This window comes from Arachis stenosperma, chromosome 3, assembly GCF_014773155.1.
Source record: "Arachis stenosperma cultivar V10309 chromosome 3, arast.V10309.gnm1.PFL2, whole genome shotgun sequence".
In the NCBI taxonomy this organism is placed as follows: Eukaryota; Viridiplantae; Streptophyta; class Magnoliopsida; order Fabales; family Fabaceae; genus Arachis; species Arachis stenosperma.
In genome coordinates, this window is record NC_080379.1 from 44,091,532 (window position 1) to 44,111,466 (window position 19,935).

Sequence of the window (19,935 nt, forward strand, 5' to 3'; positions counted from 1 at the left end):
TTAAGCCTAGCCGTGACTTTAAATGTTTTGTCTCAAGAATTACTTGACACAGAAACACCACAAGCACTAAACTGGGAGACTCTCTTTGAGTCTTGATTTTTCTTTCAGTTACTCCCAGACAGTGGTGCTAAAAGCCTTTGGCATACTCTGTTAAACACACTTGGTCTCGACTCTAAGTGTTCTGTCTCAAGGATTACTTGACACAATCACACCACAAGCATATGACTAGGAAAACAACTCTTTGAGCTTTTAATCATGTCTGACCTACCTAGTCATTGATGGTCAGAGCCTTGGACCTTGCTTTTATTTTTATTTATTTATTTATTATTTATTTTTTTCTTTTGCTGTTTCTTTTGCTTCAAGGATTAAATTTTTGTTTATTTCAGAGAAGTCATAATAATTCTCTAAATTCCTGTTCCTTATACATTAACATTCTTTGATTCCAATTCAAATATGCACTGTTCATATCATGCATTTAAAAATCACAAAAAATACCACCACATTTAAGTAAATAAGACTACTCTTAAAATTAACTCAATTTCTCATGCAAGACATCACTTCTGTATTTTTTTTACTTCAAGCTCAGTGAGTAATACATGAGACATCTTTTCAGAATTAAAGCAATTAGAAGAAAATTAAACTAGTCCTAGGATTCTAACTAATAAAGGATCATGCAACAAACAAAGAAAAATAACAGGAAACCGGAACATAACATAGAAAAAGAGGGGAGGAATAAAAAATAAAAGGAACTCAACCACCTTAGTTATCCTAGCAGTCGCTTTATTCTTCAGGTTGTGCTCCTCAGTGAAGATTATTCACCTCCGTTATGTGCTAGAAAACCCATAAGTGCAGAGTCAACACCAAACTTAAAGGTTTGCTTGTCCTCAAGCAAAGAAGAACTGAAAATAAAAACAAATAGTGAGAGTAAGAAGAATATAAAGTTAAAAGAACAAGAGAGAATTAGAATTGGAAGAGAGAGAGAAAGAAAAGTAAAAACTGTGCCGCGAACAAGTGTAGTTGTGCGGCGTAGGCGACGCGTACACGTGTAGCATGCGTACGCGTGGGTCGCGAATTTCCTTTATGACGCGTTAGCGTCAGGCACGCATCCGCGTGCCATGGGTTTTGTGCGATTCGCACGAAGCTAGCCGCGCGCATGCACAACTCTCTATTCGCGTGGCTTGGGAACCAATAATTTCATACGACGCGTTTGCGTCATGCACGCGAACGCGTGAGGGACCATTTTTGCAAATGACGCGCACGCGTCAGGGACGCATACGCGTGAGTAAATTTGTGCCTCTAGCATGCTTCCAGCCCCAAGCCAGCACAACTCTCTATCCAAACACTCCTTAACGTCGATTTTGCAGGTCACGCGTATGCGTCAATGACGCGTACGCGTGGATGGTGATAATTGCAAACGACGTGCACGCGTGGAGTACGCGTATGCGCGGTCATGTTTGTGTGCCAAGCATGGGTCCAGCGTCACTCCCGCGCAACTCTCTGTCAATTTTGTTTTTCACACATACATGATTGACGCATTCGCGTCAGTGACGCTTGCGCGTCGTGTGCGCTTTTTTTTAGCTTGAGGTGTTCAGTTCCTGGAATAACATAGCTACATGATCAGAAAAATAGTAAAAACTCAAAAAATAAAAAAAGAAAAACTACTACTATGAAAAATAGCTAAGGATACGAATTTATCGGGTTGCCTCCCGACAAGCGCTTCTTTAACGTCACTAGCTTGACGGTCAGCTCTGCTTGTTCAGCAGATGAGTGGACCTCTGGCGATCAATCTCGCCTCCAAGATAGTGCTTCAACCTCTGGCCATTCACTTTAAATTTCCTGTCAGAATTCTCTTGTATTTCCACATGACCATATGGTGAAGCTCTGGGAACCACAAACGGTCCTGACCATCGGGATTTCAGCTTTCTGAGAAAGAATTTGAGCCTTGAATTATATAGAAGCACTCTTTGTCCTGGCTCAAAGACTCTGATGGCAATCTTCTTATCATGCAGTAGCTTGGTTCTCTCCTTATAGAGCTTGGCATTCTCATAGGCTGAATATCTGAATTCATCAAGCTCATTTAGCTGAAGCATTCGCTTGATTTCTGCAGCTTCTGAATCAAGATTCAGATACCTGATTGCCCAGTAAGCTTTATGCTCTAGCTCAACTGGCAAGTAACAGGCTTTGCCATAGACCAATTGATAAGGGGACATGCCAATGGGAGTCTTTTACGCTGTCCGATATGCCCAGAGAGCATCATCAAGCTTCCTAGACCAGTCCTTTCTTGAAACACTGATGGTCATCTCTAGAATCCTCTTAAGTTCCCTGTTGGAAACTTCAACCTGTCCACTTGTCTGAGGGTGATAAGGGGTTGCCACTTTATGATGGACTCTATATCTCTGCAGAAGAGAGTCCAACTGTCTGTTGCAGAAATGGCTTCCTCCATCACTAATGAGTGTCCTTGGGACACCAAACCGGATAAAAATATATCTCTGAAGAAAGCTCATTGCCACTTTGGCATCATTGGTGGGTAAAGCCACAGCTTCCACTCGCTTGGACACATAGTTAACTGCCACTAGAATATAGTTGTTTGAATGTGAGGGTGTGAAAGGTCCCATGAAATCAATACCCCACACATCAAACAACTCAACCTCAAGAATCCCCTGCTGTTGCATTTCATGGTTGGCAGGGAGATTCATGGCTTTTTCACATCTGTCACAGTGCTTTACAAATGCTCTTGAGTCCCTGAAGAGAGTCAGCCAGTAAAACCTGCTCTGAAGGACCTTTGTAGCTGTCCTTTCACCACCAAAGTGGCCTCCATACTTAGAGCTATAACAGTGCCAAAGAATCTGCTATTTTTCTTCATCTGGGATACATCTCCGGATGATTCCATCTGAACACCTTTTAAAAAGGTATGGTTCCTCCCAAATGTAGTACTTTGCATCAGTCAATAGCTTCTTCACTTGTTGCCTACTGTACTCCCTTGGGATAAAATTCATGGCCTTATAATTTGCAATATCTGCAAACCATGGTGCCTGCTGAATGAGGAACAATTACTCATCCGGGAACGTCTCAGTCACAGCTGTGGGTGGTTGGACTCCTGCTTCAGGCTCAATTCTGGAAAGATGGTCAGCTACTTGATTCTCTGACCCTTTCCTATCTTTTAGAGCAACACCTATCTGATTAATCTTGGTTTAGAATCCTTTTTGGTTAGAAGGTACTTCAAAGTAGCATGATCAATATAAATAATAACCTTAGAACCAAGTAAATAGGACCTAAACTTATCAACAACATACACAACAGCTAATAATTCCTTTTTATGTAGTTGTGTAATTCTTTTGGGCATCATTTAACACATGACTGGCATAGTAAATGATATTTACAAGCTTACCATGCCTCTGTCCTAAAACGGCTCCTATAGCAAAGTCACTAACATCACACATTAATTCAAATGGTAGATCCCAGTCAGGGGGAGCTATAATGAGAGCAGAGATAAGGTTTGCTTTTAGAGTTTCAAAAGCATACAAACAATCAGAATCAAAGAAAAAAAGAACATCAGCAATCAAGAGGTTGCTTAGAGGTTTAGCAATTTTAGAAAAATCCTTTATAAATCTTCTATAAAATCCTGCATGACCCAAGAAACTCCTGACTGCCTTAACATTAGTTGGTGGTGGTAATTTTTCAATTACCTCCACCTTTGCTCTATCAACCTCAATTCCCTTACTTGAAATCCGGTGTCCAAGAACAATACCTTCTGTAACCATAAAATGACATTTTTCCCAATTTAAAACAAGGTTTGATTCTTGACACCATTTCAAGACAAGAGATAAATGCTTAAGGCAGGATTCAAAATAATTACCAAAACCAGAAAAGTCATCCATAAATACCTCAATAAACTTTTCAACCATATCAGAAAAAAATTGAAAGCATACACCTCTGAAAAGTAGCTGGAGCATTGCACAGTCCAAAAGGTATTCTTCTGTAGGCAAATACTCCAAAGGGGCATGTGAATGCTGTCTTCTCTTGATCTTGAGGGTCGACTGCAATTTGATTATATCTAGAATATCCATCTAGAAAATAATAAAATGCATGACCAGCTAACCTCTCAAGCATCTGATCAATGAAAGGTAGGGGAAATGATCCTTCATTGTAGCAGTGTTGAGCCTCCTGTAGTCTATACACATTCTTCATCTTGTGACTGTTCTTGTGGGGATAAGCTCATTGTTTTCATTCTTGATCACTGTCATCCCTCCTTTTCTTAGGAACTTCCTACACAGGGCTTACCCAAGGACTGTCAGAAATAGGATAAATAATTCCTGCTTTCCATTGTTTTATTAGCTCTTTTTGGACCACCTCTTTCATGGTTGGATTGAGTCTCCTTTGTGGTTGCACAACTGGTTTAGCATCATCTTCAAGGAGGATCTTGTGCATACACTTGGTTGGACTAATCCCCTTCAAGTCACTAATGGTCTACCCAAGAGCTGTTTTATGACTCTTGAGCACTGAAATAAGCGCCTCTTCCTCTTCAGGCTTCAAGGAAGAGCTAATAATCACTGGATATGAGTCATTCTCACCCAAGAACACATATTTCAGAGAAGGGGGTAAGGATTTGAGCTCAAGCTTGGGGGCTTCCTCCTCTGCTCTAGGCGTGTGAACCATAGTCTTCTGGGGTGGTGAGTTATCGACTTCAACTAATTCATACTCAAAGATAGGATCTAGAATGTCATCAAGCACCTCAGCTTTCAGTACCTCTTGAACAAGTGGTTCAATAACATCTATTTTCATACACCCTTTAGAATCATTAGGGTGCTTGAGAGCTTCAAAAACATGAAGGACCACCTGTTTTTCATTGACCCTCAGGGTTAATTCACAGTTTTGTACATCAATCAGAGCTCTACCTATAGCTAAAAAGGGTCTACCAAGTATAATAGAGATTTTACCTCCTCTTCCATGTTTAATATAACAAAATCAACAGGAAAGATGAATGGTCCTGCTTTAACAAGTAAATCCTCAACAACACCCACAGGTAATTTAATAGAAAGATCAGCAAGTTAAAGAGAAATATGAGTGGGTTTTACCTCCTCAATTTGAAGCTTTTTCATTATTCAAAGTGGCATTAGATTGATGCTACCTCCAAGGTCACATAAAGCTCTCTGAATGGTGACATCTCCAATGGTGTAAGGAATGACAAAGCTCCTAGGGTCAGGCATCTTCTCAAAAAGGTTGTGTTGAATAATTGCACTATATTCCTTGATTAACACCACTATTTCTTGTTCCTTCCAATTCCTCTTGTGGGTCAACAGTTCTTTCATAAATTTAGCATAGAGAGGCATTTGCTCCAGAGCCTCTGCAAAGGGAATGTTGATCTGTAGCTTCCTGAAGACATCTAAAAATTTAGAGAACTACTTTTCTTTGGAAGCCTTCTGAAGTCTCTGAGGATATAGAATTTTTGGCTTGTATTCAGGAGCCTTTGGCAATGTAGGATACGTGTCTAGAGAGTCAGAGAACGGGTTGTCTACACACTTTAGAGGGGTGTGCTCCACTTCTTCCTTTTTTTCCTCTAGAGCTTTCTTTTCAACTAGCTCTTCATTGGCCCTTGTCTCAGAGCCAGCTGTCTTACCACTTTTCAATTGAATAACCTTGCAGTCTTCTTTTGGGTTCACCACTGTATCACCTGGAAATATGCTTGCAGACCTCTCAAGTATTTGCTTACTCAGCTGGCCCATTTGCACTTCTAAGTTTCTAATGGAGGCTCTGGTTTCCTGTATAAAACTCCTCATCATCTCCCAATTAGAATCTTCTTTGGATTTAGAGTTACCCTGCTGAGGCTGAGATTGGCAGTTATTGTAATTGTTCTGTTAGAAACCGCTCTGAGAATTATTGTTGAAATTCTAAGGTCTCTGGGGTTAGTCCCTCCACCCAAAATTTGGGTGATTTCTCCATCCTTGATTGTATGTCTGAGAATAGGGGTCATAATTTGGATTTCTAGAACCACTCCCCATGTAATTGACCTGTTCAGAAGAGGATTGAGCATAATCATAATTATCATTTTGCACTAAATTTCCTCCCATGTCATAGGAGATCTCTTGAGGTGGATTTTGGGTGTTGATAGCTGAGAGTTGCATGCCACCCATGTGTTGAGTAAGTAGATTTATTTGCTGAGACATAAGCTTGTTCTGAGCAAGAATAGCATTAAGAGCTTCCACTTCCATGACACCCTTCTTCTGAGGAGCCTCAGAGTTCACAGGATTCCTGTTAGATGAGTATAAATATTGGTTGCTAGCAACTAATTCAATAAGCTCAATAGTCTCCTCCGGTGTCTTCTTCTTGTGTAATGAACCTCCTGCAGAATTGTCTAAGCACATCTTGGACATTTCACCCAAGCTTTCATAAAAGATATCTAGTTGAGTCCATTAGGAGAACATGTCTGGAGGGCATTGCCTAATCAGTAGCTTGTATCTCTCCCAAGCTTCATACAGAGTCTCACCATCCTTCTGCTTGAAGGTTTGAACCTCCACCCTAAGCTTAGTCAGCTTCTTTGGTGGGAAAAATTTAGTGAGAAACTCAGTAACCACCTTGTTCCAAGTATCCAAACTCTCATTGGGTTGGGAATCTAGCCATAGCTTTGCTCCATCCCTCAGAGCAAACGGGAAGAGCATGAGTTTGTACACATCTGGGTTTACTCCATTTGTCTTTACAGTATCACAAATCTGCAGAAAACTAAAAATAAATGTATTTGGGTCTTCGTGGGGAAGACCGTGATACTGGCAGTTTTGTTGTACCAGGGTGACTAATTGTGGCTTCAACTCAAAGTTGTTTGCAGCTATAGGAGGCACCACAATGCTCTTTCCATACAGATCTGCTGTAGGAGCGGAGAAAGAACCAAGTACTCTCCTTTGTTGTTCATTCCCATTCGGGTTTGCCACATTGGCATTATCAGTATTATTCGGATCCATAGTGGATTCTGCAGCCTTGTAAAGTCTTACTTGTTGTAAACGCCGCCTGAAAGTCCTTTCAGGTTCAGGAACAAAGTTTAAGAGGTGTTCTTTGTCTCTGTTCCTGCGCATAAACAAACAGAAAATAAGAAAGAATAGGAACATCTACGTCAGAGTGCAGAAAATTCCCAGTGAGGTAACTTGTGTAAAGAAATAAAAAATACTAAATAAAATAAATAAATAAATAGAAAAAAATTAAATTAAAATAACTAGGTAACACCAAACTTAATTTCAGAAATTAAGAAAAATATTAGTGCTATTTAGTTATTTAAAATATTTTTTTCGAAATATTTTTTTTTCAAAAATGTTAAAAATATATTTTAATAAAATTAAAAATAAAACGCCTAATCTAAGCAATCAAACAACTAATAGTTGTTAATCACTATCAATCCCGAGCAACGGCGCCAAAACCTTGGTGCGGAATTTCTAACCACAGACTAACCGGCAAGTGCACCTGGTTGTACCAAGTAATACCTTACGTGAGTAAGGGTCGATCCCATGAGGATTGATGGACTAAGTAACAATGGTTAAGTGATTGGCTTAGTTAGACAAACAGAAAAGAGTGTTTTGGTATTCAAAGAGCATTAAACAGTAAATTAAGAATTTTAGAAAGCAACCAGTAAAGAAGTTGTGAAATATATATATGGAGAAATAGTCAAGGTTTCAGAGATATCTATTTTCTGGATTGATTTTCCTTACTAACTATTTTAATCATGCAAGATTTAATTCATGACAAACTATATATGACTAGACCCTAATTCTTTAGACCTTCTTAGTCTCCTCTAAAATTCATTAACTGCCAATTCCTTGGTCAATTAATTCCAATTAGAGGGTGATGATCAATTTCTAGTTTATATGCCACAAGAATCCTAATTATCCAAAAATAAGGGGATTATATGTCACGTATCCTATTAAATACAAACAATTAGAAATTCAGGATAATATGTTTTCAAGCTGTTGTTCAAGTAAAGAGCTTTTCCAAGTTTTACAAGAACTCAATTAGAACATGGGTCATACTTCCGTTCCACCCAAATTCATAAAATAAAGAACGAAAACAATTATTGAGATATAAATCAAAACATGGATTAAATTAGAAAGATCGAACGAATCAATCCATACAAATAGACAGAGCTCCTAACCTTAACAATGAAGGATTAGTTGCTCATAGTTCAGAGAAGAAAACTAGGATTTTGGTAAAATGTACAGAGTTCCCATCTGATGGCATCTAAATTCCTATTTATAACTAATCCTAATAAATTTAAAATCTAATTATCTAAAATTAAAAATAATATCTTTCCCTCAAAATAAGATTTGAATTTAAATTTGAATTAATTAACAAGTCTTCAGCTGATGGGTGGGGACCACTTGCTTTGTCCATTCTGCAGCTTCTAATATGTGTTTTCTGGACTGGAAACTGGGTCCAAACAGTCCAGAAATTGCTCCCAGCGTTTTCTGCATTTTTCTGCACGTGGCGCATGTCACGCGTACGCGTCGGTCACGCGTACGTGTCGATGGTCTTCTTCGCAAGTCACGCAGACGTGTCGGTCACGCGGACGCGTCGCTGAGCAAATCTTCAATTCACGCGTGTGCGTCAGTCACGCTTACGCGTCGCCATGGATACCTTCAATTCACGCGCACACGTCAGGCATGCGTGCGCGTCGCTCCTCGCAGCCATCTCCTTTGATTCTCGTGCTGCAGAAACTCCATCAAATCTAGCCGAATGCTACCTAAAATAAACAGTATTGCACAAAACTCAAAATAGCATCCATAGTGGCTGAAATATAATTATTTATTGATTAAACTCAACAAATTAGATACAAATTCACTTGAAAAAGATAGAAAAGATGCTCACACATCAGTAGGGGCGATTTCTGGGCTGCTTTTGGCCCAGTTTCAGGCTCGAAAATAAACACAAGAGGCTGGGGATAAAGTTGGACACTCAATTTTCAATCGATCATTCATTCACACATTTTAGGTTTAGATATAGGTTTCTAGAGAGAGAGTCTCTCTCCTCTCTCTGGGTTTTAGGGTTTCTTTTAGTTTTATTTCTTCTCAAATTCAGATTTTCATCTTGCTTTAGTTTAGTTTTTCTTCTAGCTTTTATTGTTCTTGTATCTTAGTTTATCTTTTCTTGTTGATTTTTTTTATTTTCCCAATTTAGTTTATGAACTCTTCATGTTAGATTTAATTCCCTTTTAATACAATTTGAAGTATTTCATGTTTATGGCTTCTTTCTTTAATTGTGGTTATTGATTCCTTGCAATTGTTAGTCTTAGATTTTACTATTTCTTATTAATTTTCTATGCTTTTATTTTGTGCCTTCCAAGTGTTCGATAAAATGCTTGGTTGGATCTTAAATTAGATTTTTATGTTCTTCGCTTGAATTGAGTAATCCGGTGACTCTTGAATTATCAAAGTCTTTTGTTGATTGGTGATTGAAAATTGCTAGTTGGCTTGAGCTTCACTAAATCTAGTCTTTGATTAGGACTTGTGAACTTAAGCTGATTTTGCTCAGTTGACTTTCCTTCATTTGTTAGAGGTTAACTAAGTGAAAGCAAAAAGCAATTACCATCACAATTGATCATGATAATGAGGATAGAAATTCCAATTCTCAACCCTTGCTAGACTTTTCTTAGTCGTTAGTTTATTTCTTTGTTATTTATATTTCTTGTCTCTTATTACAAAATCCCCAAAAGATACATTTTCATAGCCAATAATTGCACACTTCCCTGCAAATCCTTGAGAGACGACCTGAGGTTTGAATACTTCGGTTTATTTTTATTTGGTTTTGTACTTGTGACAAATAATTTAAACGTTAACCGAAGATTGTTGTCGGTTTAGAACTATACTTGCAATGCGATTTTATTAAGAAATTCTTTACTGACAATTTTCCTCCGTCAAGTTTTGGCACCGTTTCCGGGAAATTACAAATGTGTGCCTTATTATTAGTTATTGTATATATTGTTAATATATTTGCCATTTGCTTCTCTGTTAGTTTTTGCTAGTTTTAGGATTTTGTTTTCATTATTTCTTATTTGCTTTTTATTTTATTTTGTCTTTTCACTATGAATTCTCATCACCTTGGCTATGAGTTTGGTTACAACGTTGTTGCAAAAAATGAGAACTACAATGAAGGCTTGCATCAAGGATGGGACAATCAAAGATGGTAGGAGCCACATGCTTATGATTAACCTTCTTGGCAACAACCTCCTTCAATGCACTATGCCACTATGAGCAAGAGCCACTCCATGATGCATACCAACCCAATGCCTATGGTGAGCCTCCTTGTGACTATCAACAACCGCCACCATATGCTTATGAACCCCCTCCACAATATAGCCCTCAATCATACTCACAAACCTCATACAACCAAACACCTTCATATGACCTTAACCTTTATCCACCATACCAACCACCATATGAACCATATGAACCATACATAGAACCACCCCAATTTCAACCTAATTACTCCCAAGAACCACCACCTCAGTATACACCACCTCCATATCCTTATCAAGATGAAACACCTTCCTATTATGAACCCTTTCTCCCAACCAATGAACCCTCCTATCCATCCTAAGATCCCATAGATGATACCTTTTGTGTTATTCTTCAAGAGCAAGAGGAGTTTCAAACCACACTTACCTCTCACCTCAATGGTTTCACCTTTGCTCTCCAAGCCTTTATATCCTGTATGGACCCACCCTCTACCTCCAATACTCAACTTTCAAGCTCTAGTGTACTTCCTTTTCAATCACATAATGATCTCTCTATCCCACCACCACCACCCTCCATGGAAGAACACCCATATCCATCTATCCATGAGTAAAATGAGTCCAATTATACTAGTGACATGGAACAAGAGAGAAGGGATCATCTTAGGGACTTAATGGATCGGATCCATGCATCTATACTTCAAGAGAAGCAAGAGGAGGCCCAAAAGGTGGAGGAAGTAGAGACCCTTAAAGATGAAGGAATAGTTGAAGAATTAGGGGAGGTTGAACAAGAGTGACGTTCCATCATTGAAGATAACTCTACACCAAGTGACATTAAGGATCTTGTTGAAGCTTTTTCCATCGGATGTGAAACCAATATTGAGGAGTAACATACACACCCTCCAATACATGACTTGATCACTGAGGAAGAGTTGGAAGAAGTTAACAAGAAAGCGGGAATTGAAGAAAGTTGTCAAGAGGTGGAAGTCATCAAGGAGGAGTTCGATTTTGTACTAGAGCAAGTGGAGAAAGCCAAAATTAGTGAAGAAGAAGAAATGGTTGAAGATTTCGGAGATGTGAAACCTCTATAGGAATCTCAAGTCATAGAGCCTCCTTCCAAGAAGTTTGAATTTGATGTTGAGGAATGTGTACAACCTCCAAAGCATATCATGGTTGAAGACTTTGAGGAGGTTGATCAAGAGATGCATTCAATAATTGATGAGTTTTTATCTACAATTGAATCCTCTCCCATTGGACTTGAAGAAGAGGTTAGGGAAGAAGGTGCACAACCTCCAAGACCCTTGGTAAATGACGAAGAAGAGATTGAATTGGAAGAAAGCTACCAAGAGGAAGAGGTTGATGTTGAAGAAACTTGTCAAGTGGTGGAGATCATCAAAGAGGAGTCAAAGGGAGTGAAGCATACATTGGAAAGGCCTTTGGAGACACCTTTTTCCAAGCCATCCCCATCCGTCCTTTCATTCAAGTGGATAAATCTCTTATCCTTAAACTTTAATTTCTCGCTTGAATACGGTTTCCTTGAGACGAATGGGCAACTTAGAGCTATTTGTGGCTTTAAGAGCAAACAGGAGATGGTAAGTGGTTAGAAATGCCATTCAAAGTTCATTATGGTTGCATGTTCAAGGTCTAAGTGCAATGGTTGGTATAGTTCTCAATTGATTGGGTCTAGAAAGATGTCTTGGTGCTTAAATGAGAATTCTTCAACCTTGTCACCCGAATGGAAACATGAAAATCAAGAAGAGAGGGTGATGCCAAACAAGGTTTGGGACCTCGGAATACACCTCAACCATCTTCAATCTTGGGGCCTTGTCACTTGTTCAAATTTGCTTGGAAGCTTGATGCGCCTAGTTTGGGATCCCGGAGGCTATTGGAATTGCAAACATTAGTGAGGATTTAAGAAAGAGTTCAAGCATAAGCCACCCTAGCAAGAACCCCACAAGATTTCCTTATCTACATTTTTCTTTTACTTCGTTTTAGAGTCTTTAATTGATTCTCTTGAGTTCGCTTTGATCGTTTTACACTATCATTACTTTTACTGATTTTGCTCTAATAATAATAATGTTGCAAAAAAAAAAGGCGTCTCACGCATGTGCCTGGCCAATGCGCACATTCCATATTGAGTGCTGCACGCTGCTGGTATAAAAACCAGAAAGTTGTGCTGAAACCATGCGGGTGGGGTGCTAGGCGCACAACACAACCCACGCGTGCGCATGGCCGACCCGCACACGTCGTTTGAATTTTTGGCTTCCCATGTGTGGGCGTGACTAATGCGCGCGTGTCGTATCTTGATGCGGCAATGTTGGTACAAAAACCAGAGAGTTGTGATGGAATTCTGCTAGTTTCGTACGTCTAGCACAAAAATTCATTACATGTATGCGTGACCGACGCTCACGCATCACTTTCTCTTTTGAGCCTTCCACGCGTACATGTGGAAGACGCGTACGCGTCACTTCCTTCTTTGGCATACCATGCGTACCCATGGACGACGTATACGCGTCATGCTTGCTGCCCTGTTTCTCCTTCCTTATTCTTATTTCTTTATTTCTTTTCCTTTCTTCTTCTTTCTTCTCTCCTTTCTTCTTTTTCTTCTATTTTTCCCTTCTCCCATTTCTTTTCATCCCCTTCTTACTTTCTTTTCATCCCTCTCTTCAAAGTTTCACTTCTCGTTTTTTTCTCATCTTTCATTTTCTTTTGTCTATTGCATTTTCATACTTTCATTCATTACATCTTATCTTTGTACTTGTTCTTATTTTCTTTCCTAAGTTTCCTATTTCTTCCATGGGTGTTGAATTTTCTTACTAATCTGTTGAATATTTCTTACATAGTTTTGGTGCTTTGTGACTTGTTTTGTATTGTTGGGTGATGATATTTTTAGGACAATGCTTCATCTCTATTGATGCTTGCATTCTTTGTGCATTTATATGAACTTATATTGTCTTTCATGACTCACTCTTTCCTGTTTAAACTTGATGTTTTCGAGTGCTCTCTTCATGTTATTTACTTATGCTCTGACTTTACTCTTGCATCAAGGGTTAGTTGAGATGCCATTCGCTTATATTGCTTCCTTACTTACATATTGTAGCTACCTCTCAATTGAGAACTTCACTCTTATTTGCCACTAGCCCCACCTATATTTTATTTGCTTCCATATCTTTGTTTGTGGGATTAATCTTCTTCCTTTTTTTCCCCTTTCAGGCTGACCACCACAAGGGAAAAGGAAAACTTCTAAATGGGGGCGACAAACAAGTTCCTTTGCATGATCTTTTGAAGGACCTCTTTAATTGAACCAACCTTAATCCACTTTGCTCATCTTGGCATGCACCAAGGACGGTGCAATCTTTAAGTGTGGAGAGGTCGAGACTGACTTTCGTGGGTAACTACTTCCCTTTTCAACACCAATTCTTACTCTTCTTTGTTAGTTAGTTATTGCGTTGCATGATAGATTGCATTATAGTTAGAGCTTATGCATATTTTACCACTACTTGGTTGAAGTAATAATTTCTTTTTCAAGAAACTGTTTTAGGGTATTTAACTAATTTGAATTAAAACTTTTTTTAAACTTGCTTGAAGACATTTATTTTGGAACATGATTTTAGAGCTCGAACACACAAACCCAGTAAGGTTTTGAGCCTATTTGATTGGTTGCATCTTATCAACTAATATTTTATTTCGGTGTGTGTTCTCTCTAAAATTGTGATCTTTGTCTTGCTTGATTCTATATTTCCATTGTTTGATGTATGCATCCACTTATATGATTGAGGCCTTTGTTTTACTAAAGCTTATATACCCGAATGGCCTTACCTTTTCATCATCCTTTGCAAATTAATGTTGAGCCTATTTTATCCCATTTGTTCTTTATTTTAGCACATCATTAACTATAAGTGGAAGACCATGAATATCCTTAATTTGAATCCTTGGTTAGCTTAGACTAGTGAAAGTGTACATGAATTAAGTGTGGGGAAATGGAACATCTGGTTTGGGAATTGGGTATTGTGAAAAAGATAGTTGAGCACATCTTTTTGCATTCAATACCTTAATCATATGCATTAATCTCTCATATATATATATATATATATATATTATCCACCACATATGAAGAAAAGAAAGAAAAAGAAAAGAAAAAAACAAATAAAAGAAAAAGTAAAAGAAAAAAAGAAAGCAATAAAAAGGGACAAAATGCCTCAATGTAAATGGTGGTAGCAATGCATATATAGTGTACTCAAATTTGGCATGCATGAATATGTGAAAAAGATAGTTAATGGGTTGTTAGATTTTGTATGTTGATTACATGGAATGTCTTAGGTTAGGTGGAAAGTTTAGGTTAATCAAGGATTCAGATTTTAGTCCATTTAACTAAATACATTCCTACCTTGACCCTAACCCCATTACAACCCTTGAAAAGACCTTTTGATATGTGTCTTCATGCATCAAACTTTTGTTAATTGGTAGAAGAAGAGCAAGCCTTGGAAAGCAAGATTAGTAGAGAACCAAGAGAATCGACCCTCAAACTCTAGAATGATTAGAGTGTATACACTTCCAGTGAGGGTTCAATGCTCAATTCCTTGTTCCCGACTTTCATGAGCTTTTTTCCTCCAAGTCTATTTGTACTTCATTTTTGAGATTTGAATTTGTGGAATCTAGTTCATATTTGTTCTTGAAAGATTGATTTACTTTTAACCAAGTAGGTAGAAGCATTTAGCATTTAGTTGCATATAGATAGGTTGCATTTAATAAATTCTACTATCCTCCTTCACCCCTTTATAGCTTCTCTTGAGTTTAGCATGAGGACATGCTAATGTTTAAGTGTGGGGAGGTTGATAAACCACAATTTTATGGTTTATTTTGTATTGAATTGAGTGAATTTTGTTAACTATTCTCACACTTATTCATATTAATTACATGTTTTAAGATTCCTTCCTAATTTTGTGCAATGATTGAAAACATGCTTCCTAGGCCTTAAAATTGCTCATTTTTAATCATCTCTTATTACCATTCGATATTGTGACGTGTGTGTTAAGTAATTCTAGGGTTTATAGCGCAAGAATGGCTTAGAGGATGGAAAGGAAGCATGCAAAAGTGGAAGGAACACAAATAATTGAAGATTTGAGAAGCTGTTGGCAACGCGTACGCATAGCTTAAGCGTACGCGTTACCGGTGCAGAAGACAAACGACGCGTGTGCGTCATCCGACAACGCTCCTAGTCACGCGTACGCATCAGTCACGCGTACGCGTCAGTGGAAGATGGCTTGATCATGCGCACGTGTTAGCCATGCGTGCATGTCGACTCCAGCTCCTCAAATCTCCAAATTCTTGTGTTCCTTCCACTTTGGTATGCTTCCCCATCATCCTCTATGCCATTCCTGCTCTATAAATCCTATAATCACTTAACGCACATATCACAACATCAAATGATAATAAAAGAGGATTAAAATTTAGCGATTTAAAGGCTTAGGAAGCATGTTTTCAATCATAGCATAAAATTAGGAAGGAAACTTAAAAACATGCAATTTACATGAATAAGTGTGAGAATAGTTGACAAAACCCACTCAATTCAGTCCAAAATATACCATGAAATAGTGGTTTATCAAATCTCCCCTCACTTAAATATTAGCATGTTCTTATACTAAGCTCAAGGGAACTAAAACAGTAAAAGGAAAATGGTGAGACTTATATAATGCAACTTATCTATATGAATATAACTACATGCTAAATGCTTCTACCTACTTGTTTAAAAGTAAATCAATCTTCCAAGAACACACTAGATTCCACTAATTCAAATCTAAAAAATGAAGTACAAGTAGACTTGCAAGAAGAAAGCTCCTGAAAGCCGGAAACAAAGAATTGAGTACCGAACCCTCACCGAAAGTGTATACACTATAATCACTCTAATGTTTGAGGGTCAATTCTCTTGGTTCTCTACTAATCTTGCTTTCTAAGGCTTACTCTTCTTCTACCAATCAACAAAAATTTAATGCACGAATACACATATCAAGAGGTCTTTTTAAGGGTTGTAATGGGGTTAGGGTCAAGGTAGCAATGTATTTGGTTAAGTAGACTAAAATCCGAATCCTTGATTAACCTAAGCTTCCCACCTAACCTAAGACAATCCATGTAATCAAAATACAAAATCTAACTACCCATTAACTATCTTTCCACATATTCATGCATCCCAAATTTAAGTACTCTACATATGCATTACTATCACCACTTACTTCAGGGTATTTTGTCTCCTTTTATTGCTTTCATATTTTTATTTTTATTTTTTTCTTTTTATTTATTTATTTATTTATTTTAATTTGTAGTGGATAGTAAATCAATGCATATGATTAAGGCATTAGATGCATGAACAGGTGCCCCAAACTATTTTCACAGTTCCATATAAGAATATAAAATACCCAATCCCCAAACCAAGTATGCCCAAACCCAATTTTTCTACACTTAAATTTTGCATGTTCTCACTAGTCTAAACTTACCAAGGATTCAAATTAGGGACATTCATTATTTTCTGCTTAGAGTTAGTGATATGCTAAAATAAAGAACAAATGGGTAAAACAGGCTCACTTTGGTTTACAAAGGATGATGAGAGGGTAAAGCCATATGGGTATGTGAGCTATAGTAAAACAAAGGCCTCAATCATATAAGTTCATGCATACTTCACACAATGAAAATATAGAATCAAGCAAGACAAAGATCACAATTTTAGAGAGAACAACACACACTAAAATAAAATATTGGTAGATAAGATGCAACCAATTAAATAGGTTCAAAGATCTCACTGGGCTTGTGTGTTCGAGCTCTAAAACCATGTTCCAAATTAAATTTCTTCAAGCAAGTTCAATGAAACTTTTATTCAAATTAGTGAAATACCCTAAAACGGTTTCTTGAAAAGGAATTATTACTTCAAGCAAGTAGTGCCTAAATTCAAGCAACTAACTACATATGCAAGTTATCCTATCTATTAAAAGAAAATTAAAATATTGGTGTTGAGAGAGAAGAGGGTTGTTATCTTCGGGAGTCAGTTACGGACCTCCCCACACTTAATGCTTGGCACAGTCCTCCGTGCCATCAGTAATTTGCAAAGTGGGTCCGGGATCGCGACATTCAATAGCCAAAAGATGGGAGGATAGCGGCGCCTCTACGTCCATGCCTTGATCGCTTGCATTGCCATCAGTGGAAGTAGAGTCGGAGGTATCAGGTTCCTCCAGAGGTGGGTTAGAACACCTAATGAGCGCCTTCAAGTAGTCATAGCGGCGCTTGTTGTGTCGCTCTATTTGCTCAATTTTCTGACCTTGCCGGTCTACCTTCTCGATGATTTCAAGTAACAACTGGTGGGTGGATTGTGGTGGTGTATGCAGTGTCGATGATGGTGGAGTGGAAGATGATGGAGGTTCGAAGGACGGGTCCTCATTTCGGCTCACGGGTGACACTGGAGGCCGAATATACTTTCCATTCGGGACAATTTTGTCGTCCCTTGGGATCATTGTCTTCATATCCCCAGCCTGATAGGAAACTCCAGCCGTAGACACCAAGTCCGTAATCAAAGCAGAAAAAGGTAAGTTGCCCACTATTTGCACTCGGCTCATAGCTAGTCAGATGAGTCGTGGAAGGTTGAGAGTTTTTTCTGTGAGGATGCACCAAACAAGAATAGCCATGTCTACAGTAATAGTTGACTCATGAGTGCTCGGCATAATATAGTGAGACATGATTTGTACCCATACTCGAAATCCATAGTGAGCTCTGATGAGCGGATAATTTATACGCTTTTTGGCATTATTTTTAGTTAGTTTTTAATAGGATCTAGCTACTTTTAGGGATGTTTTTATTAGTTTTTATGAAAAATTCAGATTTCTAGACTTTACTATGAGTTTATGTATTTTTCTGTGATTTCAGGTATTTTTTGGCTGAAATTGAGGGACCTGAGCAAAAATCTGATGGGAGGCTGAAAAAGGACTACAGATGCTGTTGGATTCTGACCTCCCTATACTCGAAATGAATTTTTTGGAGCTACAGAACTCCAAAAGGCGAGATCTCACATGCGTTGGAAAGTAGACATCTAGGGCTTTCCACCAATATATAATAGTCTATACTTTATTTGAGTTTAGATGACGCAAACAGGCGTTCAACGCCAGTTCCATGCTGCATTCTAGAGTAAAACGCCAGAAACACGTCACAAACCAGAGTTAAACGCCAAAAACACATTACAACTTGGCGTTTAACTCCAAGAGAAGCCTTTGCACATGTAAAGCTCAAGCTCAGCCCAAGCACACACCAAAGTGGACCCCGGAAGTGGATTTCTGCACTAAGACTTATTTCTGTAAACCCCAGTAGCTAGTTTAGTATAAATAGGACTTTTTACTATTGTATTTTCATCTTTGAATTAGTCTTTTGATTAATCTCTTGATCACGTTTGGGGGCTGGCCATTCGGCCATGCCTGGACCTTTATCACTTATGTATTTTCAACGGTGGAGTTTCTATACACCATAGATTAAGGTGTGGAGCTCTGCTGTTCCTCGAGTATTAATGCAATTACTATTATTCTTCTATTCAATTCAGCTTATTCTTATTCTAAGATATTCGCTGCACTTCAACATGATGAATGTGATGATCCGTGACACTCATCATCATTCTCACCTATGAACACGTGCCTGACAACTACTTCCATTCTACCTTAGATTGAGCGCGTATCTGTTAGCCTCCATTCCGAAAGATCGGAGTCTTCGTGGTATAAGCTAGAATTATTGGCGGCCATTCCTAAGATCCGGAAAGTCTAAACCTTGTCTGTGGTATTCCGAGTAGGATCTGAGATGGGATGACTGTGACGAGCTTCAAACTCGCGAGTGTTGGGCTTAGTGACAGACGCAAAAGGATCAATAGATCTTATTCCGACATGATCGAGAACCGACAGATGATTAGCCGTGCGGTGACACGCATTTGGACCATTTTCACTGAGAGGACGGGAGGTAGCCATTGATGCCGGTGAAACCCGAACGTATAGCTTGCCATAGAAAGGGGTAAGAATGATTGGATGAAAGTAGTAGGAAAGCAGAGATTCAGAAGGAACACAGTATCTTCATGCGCTTATGTGAAATTCCCACCAATGAATTACATAAGTATCTCTATCTCTATCTTATGCTTTATTTATCTTTATATTCGAAAACCATTATAACCATTTGAATCCGCCTGACTGAGATTTACAAGATGACCATAGCTTGCTTCAAGCCAACAATCTCCGTGGGATCGATCCTTACTCACGTAAGGTTTATTACTTGGACGACCCAATGCACTTGATGGTTAGTTGTGTGAAGTTGTGATAAAGAGTGATATTACAATTGTGCATACCAAGTTATTGGCGCCATTAAAATCACAATTTCGTGCACCAAGTTCATGGCGCCATTGCCGGGGATTGTTTGAGTTTGGACAACTGACGGTTTATCTTGTTGCTCAGATTATGTAATTTTCTTCTTATTTTGTTTTCAAAAAGTCTTCAAAAAAATCTTTCAAAATTTTTTCTCCTTTTTCGTTTTTCCACAATTAACTTTTGAAAAATTAAAAAATTTTTTTAAAATCATAAAAACCAAAAATATTTTGTGTTTTTTGTTTGAATCTAGTGTCAATTTTTAAGTTTGGTGTCAATTGCATGTTTTTAAAATTTGTGCATTTTTTCCGAAGAAATTCATGCATTGCATTCTTCATGATCTTCAAGTTGTTC

The 19,935-nt window shown here is 38.3% G+C and overlaps 1 protein-coding gene across 1 annotated transcript; it reads right to left on the bottom strand.

Moving 5' to 3' along the window:
• Positions 1-1,742: 1,742 nt before the first annotated feature.
• Positions 1,743-2,210, bottom strand: LOC130966012 (uncharacterized). Its single transcript, XM_057890758.1, has one exon. The coding sequence runs from the start codon at positions 2,208-2,210 to the stop codon at positions 1,743-1,745; it is 468 nt and encodes a 155-aa protein (XP_057746741.1).
• Positions 2,211-19,935: the final 17,725 nt, after the last annotated feature.

Excerpts from the sequence above, each read along its gene's own strand:
- LOC130966012 (XM_057890758.1), bottom strand. The coding sequence starts at position 2,210 with ATGTCCCCTTATCAATTGGTCTATGGCAAAGCCTGTTACTTGCCAGTT.